Raw genomic sequence first — 13,695 nt, 5'->3', positions numbered from 1 at the left:
GCAATTCTTATGTTCTTATGTAATATCCTTCTATTATTCCCTACGAGTCCATTCATCCCTTCCCTTGCTCTACTCCAGGGGTGTCAAAGTCCCTCCTTGAGGGCCGGAATCCATTCGGGTTTTCTGGATTTCCCCAATGAATATGCATTGAAAGCAGTGCATGCAAATAGATCTCATGCAGATTCATTGGGGAAATCCTGAAAACCCGACTGGATTCTGGCCCTCGATGACCGACTTTGACACCTGTGCTCTACTCCATAATTGCCTAGAATCTGTCGCCAAGCAGTTCCTCGATTATAAACTGGTCTTAAATAAGACAAAGCTGTTGCCTATTGGTTCAGGGGCTCATTACCGCAACCCATTATTCTGTTACAACTCTTTGGTGTCCTCATAACCCCTGTAGAACATTTCCATTATCTGGGTGTATTCCTTAATTCTTCACTGTCATTCTGACCCCACATTTCTCACTTGACCAGAACCAGGCTTTTTTTTCATAAACTTTGGGCCCTCTATCACTTATTCAATCATGATGCCTTTCATTCTCTTCTCCGTATGCCTCGATTACTGTAATATAATCCAGTGGTTCCCAACCCTGTCCTGGAGGAACACCAGGCCAATCGGGTTTTCAGGCTAGCCCTAATGAATATGCATGAAGCAAATTTGCATGCCTATCACTTCTATCATATGCAAATCTCTCTCATGCATATTCATTAGGGCTAGCCTGAAAACCCGATTGGCCTGGTGTTCCTCCAGGACAGGGTTGGGAATCACTGATATAATCTATTCCAGCCTCCCAAACTACTCCATTAAAAAATTCATCCTTTTCAAATTACAATTATTTAGTTGCTCTGCCACGCTCGTTGTTTTGATCATGTCACACCTTTCCTTAAATTTCACCACTGGTTGCCAATCAAAGAATTATTTATAAAATCGCCCTACTTACCTTCAAAGCCCTCCGAATAGGCCTCCCCGATTACCTTTCTACTTTCAGGATTCCCTCCTTCCCCGCACAATTTCTTTGGTCATTAAATTATCACCACCTAGCAGGGCAGGATTAATTTGTCGAGGGCCCCTAGGCACACAAGTACACTGGGCCCCCTGTCCCGCTTCACCCCACCATGCGCCCAGACGGAAACAGGAAGCTGCGTCAGAGAGAAGCGTTGGGCAAGCAGCACCGCTTGCACAATTACAGTTCCCGTTGCCTTTCTTACCCGCGTTGCTTGCTTGTCTTACTTTCCGTCAAAGGGGGGGGGGGAGGCCACATTGCCAATCGACGCTGGAGGGACCTATCGCTGTTTGGAAAAACCAATATTGATGCTCTCCTTCATCGGGCCCTCCCTGACTGTTTCGGGCCCTAGGCACGTGCCTACTTGGCCTATTGGTTAATCCTGCCCTCCCACCTAGTCCTTCCTATCCTAGGACCACCCAACTTGAATCCACTAGCAATATGTGTGAAACTGCAAATTGGCGTCAGCACAAATTAATACCAATTAATTGTTAATGCCAATTAATAGCTAATTTAATAATTAAGTTGCATGCATAACTGGCACTATTTTAGAACTTTCACAAAATATTGCATACTAAGCATCAAATTGTTTATAGAATTAGAGCAGGGGTCTCAAAGTCCCTCCTTGAGGGCCGCAATCCAGTCGGGTTTTCAGGATTTCCCCAATGAATATGCATGAGATCTATGTGCATGCACTGCTTTCAATGCATATTCATTGGGGAAATCCTGAAAACCCGACTGGATTGTGGCCCTCTAGGAGGGACTTTGAGATCCCTGAATTAGAGGAAAGTAAGCATGTAAACCCTGGTAAAGAAGCACAGGTAATTTTACACCTGTTGCTTCTAGATTCACAGGTAAGTTGCAATTATAGAAGAGAAAGGGAAAAAATGTGTCTGTGTCTTTACTCAGATAGCTACACCACAGGGCCCACCAGCTAAAAATGGATCCCTTTAGTTTTACAGTATGTAATTAAATCCTATTTAAACAGTCAATCAATACAGTAATGCTGGAGTTCAGCAATGCAATTCATTTGTAAACCAGTTTTGCTTACCATTCACATTATGGCTGAAGTTAAAATAATAGGAATAAAACAATACAGTTGAGATAAATAAATTAAAAAAAAAAAAAAAGTTTTCTAATCAGCTGAAACTACTACTACAAAAAAACCCCGAGATAAACTGGCATGGAAAAAAAAAAAGCACAGTGAGATGTGAAATTGTCCTATCGGGACAGAGCCTTAAACAACCAATCAGTACTTTAACCTAGCAACCAATCAAGTAAATGCTTAGCATCTCTAGTTTTCTGACAGAGAAGAAATATCCTGCATAAAGCTCCCAATACCTTTCTGTTTGCTGTAAGCTGGATATTAACCATTAAGCCAAGGGAGGAAAAGCTGAATGCAGAGTGTAGGGGAGAAACACTGAGCAAGACTGAAGAACGCTTTTCATGAGAGTGGAACTCCAAAAATGGAAAGACAAAGAGGGAAAATACTTCTGATCTCCTGAAGAAAAAAAAAAAAAAAAGCACAGAGAAGGAAGCCTGAGGGAAAACAGCAAGCTTTTGACCCGCACATTTGGGAGAGAAAAAGCCTCACAGGAAACAGAAGAATGCCCTTGAAAAAAATTTGCATAGTCTGGTATAAAATGAAAAAGCCTTTTCCCACCAGTTCTGTAGGAGGTAAAGACCATTTCTAGCTTTCAGAAAAGAGAACAGCCTATGTTTATAGACTGTTTTGTCTAAAGCAAAATGGGAAAAAAATGAGTCTAATCAACTTTGAAGCATTACATATGTCATACTAAAACATCTGCACTTCTTTTAAGATTCAGTGGAGCTGAATGCAGCAATCAGAAAGTTGTTTTATTTTCTGTGGTAGCAAGAGGTGGATTTTCTCAAGTTTTTTTTTTTAATTTGGAGGATTTCTGACCTCTAGTGAATCACAAAAGAAAGCTTTTATTGGGAGAAAGACATTTCCCAGCAAGACTCTGGATTCTCAGGTACTGTAGCTACTTTTCATATTGAACTGGTGTTATTTTTCTTGTATGCTCACTAAGCTATGTTTCTTATCTGGAATCAGGATTCCCACTTTCACTTAAAATTTATTATGTTAGTGTCATGTATGGTAGACATCTGCCATCTATACCTGCACTGCCTTAAGTTCAGATTTGGAAAGGTAACTATGTGTAATTATTAAATCTATTTAAACAGTGATAACATTTTAAAATGCTTTATTCAAACAAACAGTTCTATGTTTTTGTGCTATTAGTGATTTTACATTAATGTAAGAAGAAATGTTCAGAGGGGTGAAGTTTTTGTCTCAAACTTTTAACTGTATTCTGATAAGGCTCCCACTGACCTGACAGCTGTATTAATATATACCAAAGCTTATATGTGACATAGCCCTCATGACCCAGGACATCCTTGGATTCTGCCCATTACGAGAGTGGGCACCATGCCACCCTCACCATCGACTCTGCTTCAGCAGTTAGAGACATTGGTTGAAATTGTTCAGTGCTTGCTCCAAATATAGGGAGAGACTCGGCAGAAAGTATTTCTCTGAAGCAGAAAAGGGAAAAGAAATATAACCAAGTGGTATCAGTCGGGCTTCTGCATGGAACACCTGCCAAGATTTCACATCCTCTCCAATCAGTTCATTTTGTTTGGAGTAATTATCTGGCAGAGAAGCTGCTTGCGTGTTCTCTGGCACAGAAGTAGCTGAAGATCTATCACTCTACAGTAAATGGCTGAAGCACATTTTAGCTGTCAGACTGGTCTTTTGGGGGGGGCGTCTCAAGTTTTCTTTTGCACTTCAGCTTTGGCACTAGATATACTGTACCTGTGAGCAATAACTGTCCTGCATGGGTTTTCTTTCTCTTTGAGAAGTCCCCAAAAATGTATTAGCTAAATATAGTAGAACTCTGACCTCCAAATAGTCCTGTTTTGTTTTCAATGCATTTCAATAGAACAAGTGTGCAATCTTTAAGAATTTATACTAAATGACCAGTTATTATCAGAGACATGGTAACTGAACCATAATTAGCTTAAATGTGTTCAGAGACATGGTAACTGAACCGTAATTAGTTTAAATGCGTTCAGTTATCCAGTATAATTATGTATGCAAAACAAAACTATAAAATCAGTTACACATTGTGCCAACTAAGAAATACTACATGCAGGTGTGTTATTGAAACGTTCATTTTATAAAGCAACACAAACGAACAAAATATCACAAGCAACAAGTCATAAGAGACAGTGAGGGTTCCACTACCCACTCAAGGAAAGAGGGAAAAGACAGTGGCAGGGAGGGGAGGGGGGATAGGGGAGAGATAATTTGGAATTTGTGGTTGGGAAATTATAAAAAGAAGCAATCGTGGTCATTTTTAAGCTGAGCTGTGAGTGTTATTTAAGGCAGTGTTCTTCAACCACTGGTCCATGGACCAATGCCGGTCCACAGAAATTTCCTGCCGGTCCACAGGGCCAGCAGGTGCATCGGGCCCAAAACAGTGTTCTTCAACCGCTTGTCCACGGTGCGATCGATGCGGCGTTATCTTCGAGCCAGCTCCCTCTTCCTAACTGATTCAGTGCACAAAGCCACGGGCAGTGGCTCCTACAGGCATCCTGTGCCTGAACTGGAAGCCTTCTCTCTGGCGTTGCAATGTCAGAGGGAAGGCTTTCAGATGAGGCACAGGACGTGCAAGGTGCAATTAGTACTATTGAGGAGGCGGGGTCTGGGGTGGAGATGGGCGGCGTCCGGCCCACGACTTAGCCCAGTGTTCTTCAACCGCTGGTCCACGGTGCGATCGATGCGGCGTTATCTTCGAGCCAGCTCCCTCTTCCTAACTGATTCAGTGCACAAAGCCACGGGCAGTGGCTCCTACAGGCATCCTGTGCCTGAACCGGAAGCCTTCTCTCTGGCGTTGCAACGTCAGAGGGAAGGCTTTCAGATGAGGCACAGGACGTGCAAGGTGCAATTAGTACTATTGAGGAGGCGGGGTCTGGGGTGGAGATGGGCGGCGTCCGGCCCACGACTTAGCCCAGTGTTCTTCAACCGCTGGTCCACGGTGCGATCGATGCGGCGTTATCTTCGAGCCAACTCCCTCTTCCTAACTGATTCAGTGCACAAAGCCACGGGCAGTGGCTCCTACAGGCATCCTGTACCTGAACCGGAAGCCTTCTCTCTGGCGTTGCGACGTCAGAGGGAAGGCTTTCAGATGAGGCGCGAGACGTGCAAGGTGCAATTAGTACTATTATGGGGGTGGGGGTCTGGGGTGAAGATTGGGTAGAGATGGGCGGGGTCTGGCCCATGACTTAGCCTAGTATTCTTCAACTGCCAGTCCACGGACCGATGCCGGTCTACAGAAAAATTATTTTATTTCTGCCGGTCCATAGGTGTAAAAAGGTTGAAAAACACTGATTTAAGGGAAGTTGGAGGATTGCTGCTATCATGCTCTTGCGTTTGTTGCTCGGTGTAATATGGATCAAAAGACATGTATATTGGTACTAGATTCTCGGTTTAGGTCACCTTAGGATAAAACTTGCATTGAAAAATCTTGAACTGTATCTATGGCAAATTCAGGGGTCCTTTTACTAAGGCGCATTAACCGATTTAGCACGTGCTAAATCCAAACGTGCCCATTGTATTCTATGGATGCGTTAGTATTTAGCACGCGCTTATCGTTTGCGCATGCTAAATCGATTAGCGTGCGCTAAATCGGTTAGCGTGCCTTAGTGAAAGGATCCCTCAACCGGTAAACTGTCTATTGGTATTAGATCCCTAGTATGTATCAAGTTAGGATAAAAACTTGTATCAAGAACTTGTGCTGTAATTAGGGTGAATTCTAACCTATTAATTGTATATTATGTATGTTAACCTGTAACGCGTTCTGAGCTCTTGGGGGAAAACGGGATAGGAAATGAATCTAATATAATAAAACCCTAAGCTGCGCATGCGCACTTTCATCTGCGTGCTCCCGTTTTCCGTGCGCTGTAGGGCACCGCAGGTAAGAGTGCACATGCGCGCAAATCTCTCTCTCTTTCTCTCTTCCCCCAAGGCGGATGTTGGCCGTGGCAGCTGTCGTCAGCTGCAGACTGCGGTGGCTGTCGGCGGCTGTCGGCCGCAGTGGCTGTCGGCGGCTGCAGGCCATGGCGACTGTCGGCGGCTGCAGGCTGCGGTGGGCGAGCACGGAGCCACCAGCAGCGGGTGGCGGTCAGCCCGAGAAACCCCTGAACTACAGGCCGGGCAGAAGTTTAAAGTACTGAGTGTAGGAGGGGCAGGAGAAGCTAGACTGAGGGAAAAATGATGATGCACAGGGAAATGGAGGGAGAGGGAATGCTGTGGCTGCTGCACAGGAAAGTAGGGAAGGAGATAGGAAGAAAGACACAGGGACAGGGGCAGGGAGAGAGACAGAAAGAAAAAGACAGGGGTAGGGAGAGAAACAGAAAGAAAGACAGACATATAGCACCAGCGGGAGGAAGGGAGACAGAAAGAAAAGAAGAAAGACACAGGGACAGGGAGAGACACAGAAAGACAGACAGACAAAGGGGGCCAGGGAGAGAGACAGACAGAAACAAAGACAGCGGGACAGAGAGAAAGACAGAAATAAAGACAGACAGACATGTATTCTAGCACCTGTTAATGTAACGGGCTAAAATACTAGTTAAATAGATAATATGCTTCTGTTTTACTTACGTTTCTAACATGTGTGAGTAGGGATACACGCCTGAGGTTCTGTAATAAATTTAAGTCTAAACTGAAATGTTGAAACTAAGGCCCTCTTTTACTAAGCACTACGGTGTGCTAACTGATTAGCGCGCGCTAAACACTAATGCATGCATGTTAGTTTGTGGACGCCTTAGCGAATAGCGCGCGATAAACGCCAATGCATGCATGTTAGTCTGTGGACGCCTTAACGATTAGCGCGCGCTTAACGCCAATGCATGCATGTTAGTCTGTGGATGCCTTAGCGATTAGCACGCGCTAATTTGATTAGCGTGCGCTAATCGGTTAGCGCACCTAAGTAAAAGAGGGGATAAGGGGTTTATTGCAAAAGTTTCACTAGGTCACACCATGCTCTGCATTCTATTAACTTGAATAGTGGCATAGTAAGGGGGGGCAGGGGTGGTCCTTCCCAGGTGCCATGTTGGTGGGGGTGCCGGCACCCCTCCTCCTCTCTACCCCCACCCCTTCGTCCCAGTGTAGGCCCCTTCCCTTCCCCCATACCTCTGGTTGTTCACCGCCTTGAGCCACAACTTTAACAAGCGCCTGCGACCGCATCATCTCTCCCGCCGACGTCACTTCTGGGTGCCGTGCGTTGGAAGTGACTTCGGCGGGATAGATAACGGCATCACGAGAAGCACGTTGAAGTTCTTGTTGCTTGCGGCAGTGAACTAGAGGTGCAGGGGAAAGGAAGTGGGCACACGTGTGGCAGGGGGGATAGGGAAAGAAGTGGGGGGGCGTAGATGAAGGTGGGGGGGGCACCACTGCCCCGGGCGCCTCTCACCATCACTATGCCAATGAACATGATCTACTTTTTATACAGTGAATCCTTTTGCCACGGTTCTCAGCAAAGGAAAAGAGATGCTTTCGGTTGAAATATCCTAACGATCCATCCTTGATTATGCTTTTCAGAGCTGTATCTGTATCTGGTTCCTCGGAGGGATGCTGCTCTAGGACTATCACACAGGATGGAAGCAGCGAGCAAAGGAAGACCCTCTGCGCTGTGGCTTTTTTTACTATTTGGTCTCACAGCTCTTCCTAGATTTTGTCGAGCTTGCCCCAAGCCATGTGCCTGCTATGTTCCCATTGAAGTCCATTGTACATTCAGGTACCTCAAAGTCGTTCCAAAGCAAATCGCATCAAACATGGAACGCATCAACTTAGGGTATGTTTTCGCATTACTATATTACAAATACCTTTATATCTTCTGTTTTTATGAAAGTACCAATTCTCAAATCCTCTCCAGATCCTACATTATAACCTGAGTTGATAATGATATTATCAACTCAGGTTATAATGTAGGATCTGGAGAGGATTTGAGAAATTTTTGAATTTCAGAATACCTCATAGGAGCAATTCTGTAACCGAGCACCATAGTTTGGGTGTGACAGTGCCATGTGCTGCACACGAACAGCTTCTATGATCACAGATTTCATTATAGAATACTAGCCTAGAGGGAAGGAGGAAGGGTTGGGGGAGGGCATTGGTTGCTATGGGAACAACAGGAAGCTGTTCAAGAAAGGTCTATACATTTTGACATCTCATCTTCACTGTAAGCTGCTTGTTCTCTTGGAGAGACTGTGTACAGTATGTAGCTATGAGATTGGAAGCATGGCCTAGTGGTTAGAGCAGCTGAGGTTGTGAATTTGATTCCCACTGCAGATCCTTGGGACTCTGGGCAAGCCAGTTAATGCTTCATTGTCCCAAGTAATAAGTACCTGTCCAAAAAATATGTAAACCGTGTTGATTGTAACCACACACAGAAAACACGGTTATATGAGTTCCATCCCCTTTACCCTTTATTTTTACAGTTGTTTCTGTCAACGGGCCAGATTTACTAACCTCCTTTGCGTGCCCAATCCGTGGCCGATCCAAGCAGGCCCGATAAATTTATAAAACAAAAGAATTAAAATGAGGGCGATTGGAGGAACGCCCCTCCCCCCTCTGACTGCACAGATCGCTAGTGTGCGATCCCAACGCATGTGCAGACCATTTGTAGATGGTCTGCGCATGCGTCTAAGAACCGTCTAGAGCCGTGACTTTTTTTCTTTTACTAGTCCAGCGAGCCCATGGTTTTAACCCGCTTTAAACCCGCGGGTTAAAACCACGGGCTCGCAGTGCAGGGAAGGGCAGGAGAGTCAGGGCGGCAGGAGAGATTCAGGGCAAGAGCAGGGCGATGAGTTGGGACGGCAGGCAGGAGAGATTCAGGGCAAGAGCAGAGCGCGAGTCGGGGCAGCAGGCAGGAGAGATTCGGGGCAGAGCACGAGATCGGGGAAGGCAGGAGATCAGGGCTGAGACAGGGCAGGAGATCGGGACAGAGAGCAGATTGGGGCTGAGGCAGGGCAGAGAGCAGGGCGGCAGAAGGTAGGGCAGTCGGAAAGGACCTCAGCGACTGGTCCTCACTAGTCGCTTATTTTTGAATCGGCCAGCCCAGTCTGTGTTGCTTTTTTTATTTTAGTGAATCACTTCCTGCCTGCATCTGAATGCCGTTTCCCCTCATTTGCATGCACGGATCGAAGGATGATTGGGACAGAGGTTAGTGAATCGGGTCGGAGGTAAATCGGGTTGCAAAGAGCTCGCAAACCGATCGGTACACGATCAGTTTGCTTAGTGAATCTAGCCCAATGTCTTCCTAATACTAGCATAAATTGGTCTTGGTATAGCTAAATGTAGGCACAAACGGTTATACCATGTCTATGGCAAGTGTAACTGTTGGCACCTAAATGCGTCATTTTAGCACCAATTTATAGTATTCTGTAAGTTTTGAGCATAACAGGGAGATTTGTCCATGTTCCATCCATGCGCTAAGAGGGCCATTCTATACATGGCACCAAGATTCCAAGATCAGAAAAACAAAACAAAACAGTACTTCGTGTTGAGCACCATTTATGGAATAACACTTAGAATCCACTTTTGTGCCAAGTTGACCACTGGTATTTACACCACCTGAAATCTGATGTAAGAGGCACTTCTGAAAAGTTCTCAGCCCAACCAACAAACTGGGGGCAGTCTCCATCGAGGGCTATACATTTAGTCCAGCAATTTTACACTTTTTTCGTTCCGTCAGAAAAAATATGGAACAAAAAAAGTGGAAAATCGCTGGATTAAGTATAGCCCTTGATGGAGACTGCCCCCAGTTTGTCGGTTGGGCTGAGAACTTTTCAGTGGCCCCTCATAAATGCCAGCGCCCAACTTCAAGCATTTTGATGCGGAAATGGGGCTATTCTATAACCATAGTACAATAGTAGCAAGAGGGAATCTATCAATTTCACAATCACTACTATTTCCACACCCTTATAGGAGAGCAGGAATCCATAGACCTAATGAACAAGTACCTCACTACCAAAAAACTTAGTAAAGTAGAGAAAAAGACCTCAGTTCCTCCACTTTGCTAGAATAATATGAAGAGGTTTCCCTTAACTGTATCTGTCTTGTCTGTTTAGATTGTAAGCTCTTTCGAGCAGGGACGGTCTTCTTTGTGACTCTGTACAGCGCTGCGTAAGTCTGGTAGCGCTATAGAAACAATTAATAGTAGCAGTAGCGCTTATGCAATATAGCAAATATTACTACTTCATTATAACTTAGAGGTATTCATTGATATTCAGATTCACTACATTTCAAGACAAAATTAGCCACTCTCTGTAAAGCAGGAAAATCTTACAATCCAAAACACTTCGCTGCTAGTCTTCATTCAAATGATGAACAAGTAACAACAGTCCTTAACACCTCAACCCAATCCCAGTTTCGCCAGTGGTGAGCAAATTGGACACTAAATTCATGACCTCTGTGCATTATAAAAGTACAGATAGAAATTCCTTAATAGTTTTCCAGTTTGCACCCATACCATCTTAAAGAAAACATTCTTTTTGCCCAATATTTGAGGCTCCACCATATCTGTGGGACAGATGAAGACTATCATCAAAGATCTGGTGATCTGTTGTTAGTTGGGGCTATTCTGACGCGGTGGTTAAGAATGTATGTAAAAGAGCTTACTTTAACCCATGAGAGGCACTGTTGCAATATCAAAATCATGAAATATTGTATAAAATTATACCATTTATCTGTACCTTCATGAGATTGTCTCCCCAGATTCAAAGGATGTTTCATCAATATATGACTCTACTAGTCTTTAAGCCCATTACATTAACGGGTGCTAGAATAGATGTGTCTGTCTGTGTTTCTTTATCTCTCTCTCCTTGGCCGTTGTCTGTATCCTTCTGTCTCCCCCTCCCCCCCGAGCAAAGCTGTCTGCCCCCAGCACCCACCTCCCCCCCAAATGTCTTTCCATGGCCCTCTTCTGTCTTCCCCCCAAAACAAAGCTGTTTTTTCCCCCCTTTCCCTATCTCTCCATGGCCCCTTCTGTCTCCCCCCAGCACACCCCTCCCCCCAAAGTAGCCCCCTATCCCTCTCCCTGTCTCTCCATGGCCCCTTCTGTCTTCCCCCCCAGAACAAGCATATTAACTTGTACAGAAAGAAGTTAAGCATGAGAACACATTCCATCGAGTTGACATTATAACATCAAAGAAAAGAAAAAAAAAATAATGTTAACTTTACTCAAGTCCTACAATAGGATCCAAGATTAACAAAATGCGAGAAAATAAGAAAATAGTCAAGGATATGAAACTGTAGAGCTGAGAGCTAATGCCTAAATTAATCTAAAGAGCTAATGAAGTTCTTCCTTCAAACGAGATAATGCCAAGAAATTAGTTAACTGAAAGGGTTCAAAGAAAACATACTTAATTTCACGGTGATGCACTATACACTTGCAAGGGTGCCTTAAGTAAAATGTAGCCCCTAAAGCTAAAACACCTGGCTTCTGCGTCTCACGTGAGAGGTCGGGAAACATCTGAATTTTAAGTCCATGAAATTCTTTTTGTCTATTTTTGAAGAATAGTCTCAAAATCCATGCTTGATCTGGCTGAAGAGCCACCGTTAAGATTAATGTCACTGGAATTGCCATTTCTTTATGTTATTCTAATAAAGTGGAGTTTTTCTGACCTTTGAAGATCAACTGAGGTCTTTTTCTCCACTTTACTAAGTTTTTTGGTAGTGAGGTACTTGTTCATTAGGTCAGTGGATTCCTGCTTTCATATAAGAGTATGGAAATAGTGGTGATTGTGCTATTCTGTAACCCCCATTTACAACTTTTAGGAATGCCTGCCACTCCTCTGGCCATCTTTTGGGTTGCATTGAAGGGGATTTAGGTGCACAGGATTATAACATAACATATCACTTACACATATAAGTGTGAATTAGACATACATAAGTGCTAACATTCCATTCCATACATGTACAATCAGCACCTAACACTTAAGAATTAGCAGTAGCCAGAATGTGCCCCACTCAAAACCCCTCTATCTTCCTCCCAAATGAAGGCTCCATATAGTGCCCCTCCCCACCAAGATCCTCCAACCTGAAGGGCCCCTGCAGTGATTAACCCCCTACCCTGAAAAACCTTTAACAGCAGTGGGTGTATAGGAGATTACACAAGAGACTGTACAGTGGTGCCTCACACAACGAACTTAATTCGTTCCAGGAGCAAGTTTGTTATGCGAAAAGTTCGTTATGTGAAACGCGTTAAGCGCAGTGACTAACGACTGCCTGCAGTGCCTGCGCGGAAGGATGCAATACATCGGCAGCGATCGTGGAAGCTCGGGCGACTTCGTTGTGTGAAACGAAGTTCGTTGTATGAATCATGACATGAAGTTCGTTGTGTGCAGCGTTCGCTGTGCGAGGCGTTCTTTATGCGAGGCAGCACTGTATTTCCATTTGCCGTGAAGACTCACTTCACCCTTGCTATGTTCTTATATGGAAACATGACCCCAGCAATAGCACTGTAAGAACTAGCGCTAAGGGTCATTGACACCATTTTGGATGATGGTTACTTCAAGGGCAGGAGTTTCTGGGGATGGAACTTGTATACCGCCTTTTTGTGGCTACACCTTCAAAGCACCTGGGACGGTGGAGATTGAGGGTCTTGTTCAGGGTCACAAGAAGCAGCGCTGGGATCGATTCCACAACCTCAGGGTGCGGAGGCAGCAGCTCTAGCACTAGGCCACTCCTCAACTCAGGTAGTATCATTTACTATATGCATAGCAAACTTTGGTTGTCCTTTTATTAAGGTGCTTTAACCGATTTAGAGCGTGCTAAATGCTAAGATGCCCATAGGACTATAATGTATGTCTTAGCATTTAGTGTGCCCTAAATCAACGCACCTTAATAAAAGGACCCCTTTCTTCAAAGCTAGTAAAAGGAAGAAAAATGAGAGAAAGTAAATCTAGCCCAAAACATAGGGCTCCTTTTATCAAGCCGTGCTAGCGGGGTCAACGCGCATGACTTTTCATCACGCGTTAACCCCCGCGCTGGCTAAAAACTACCGCCTGCTCAAGAGGAGGTGGTAGCGGCTAGCGGTGTAGCGTGCGGTATTACGTGCGTTAAACCGCCAGCGCGCCTTTGGAAAAGGAGCCCATAGTAGGACCCGGGGTACATAATACATATTAGCAGATATTTGTAAATCAAGTATTACTGGTATATTTTGACATTTCCACTCTGTCTACAGGGGCACAATTAACTATTTTGAGATGAATCCATCAACAAATGTTTAAATATCCTACCTTTGAAATTGAAGTTCCGAAATCTGAAGTTCTGTTAGTTCCATGAATTAGATACCCAAACATGGACTCCTGCAGTTCAGCCTGGCAGGGTTTATTTAACTGTGTAAATCAGGGGTGTCCAACCTGCGGCCCCGTGAAGTATTTTGTGCGGCCACGGTCAAGGGCGATGCAGTGTTCTCTCCTCTGCTGCCCCCGGGTGTTTACCGTCTTGCCGGCTCCCTCCTCTGTCTTGCTGTAGCGTTTGCGCATTTGTGCGGCCCCAGAAACATTTTTTTCGGCTAATGCGGCCCAGGGAAGCCAAAAGGTTGGACACCACTGGTGTAAATCAATAATTTTGCATTGCTACAAACTCACAACAGGCT

General features: G+C 44.7%; 1 protein-coding gene across 4 annotated transcripts in view; it reads left to right on the top strand.

Annotated features, from left to right (window-relative positions):
- Positions 1–13,695, top strand: part of IGSF10 (immunoglobulin superfamily member 10) — a 128,045-nt gene that overhangs the window by 90,767 nt on the left and 23,583 nt on the right. For 2 of the 4 annotated variants that reach the window (XM_033959119.1, XM_033959118.1), the window contains exon 2: positions 7,632–7,884. In XM_033959119.1, coding sequence (XP_033815010.1) covers positions 7,688–7,884 — 197 coding nt within the window. In that variant the 5' untranslated portion in view covers positions 7,632–7,687. Of the gene's footprint in view, positions 1–2,328; positions 3,001–7,631; positions 7,885–13,695 lie in introns of those variants that run through there. The other 2 variants (XM_033959116.1, XM_033959117.1) reach the window with 2 other exon arrangements.

This window comes from Geotrypetes seraphini, chromosome 9 (assembly GCF_902459505.1).
Source record: "Geotrypetes seraphini chromosome 9, aGeoSer1.1, whole genome shotgun sequence".
Classification (NCBI taxonomy): Eukaryota; Metazoa; Chordata; class Amphibia; order Gymnophiona; family Dermophiidae; genus Geotrypetes; species Geotrypetes seraphini.
Note: the sequence above shows the minus strand (reverse complement) of the source record. Positions and strands in the feature narration are given on the sequence as shown.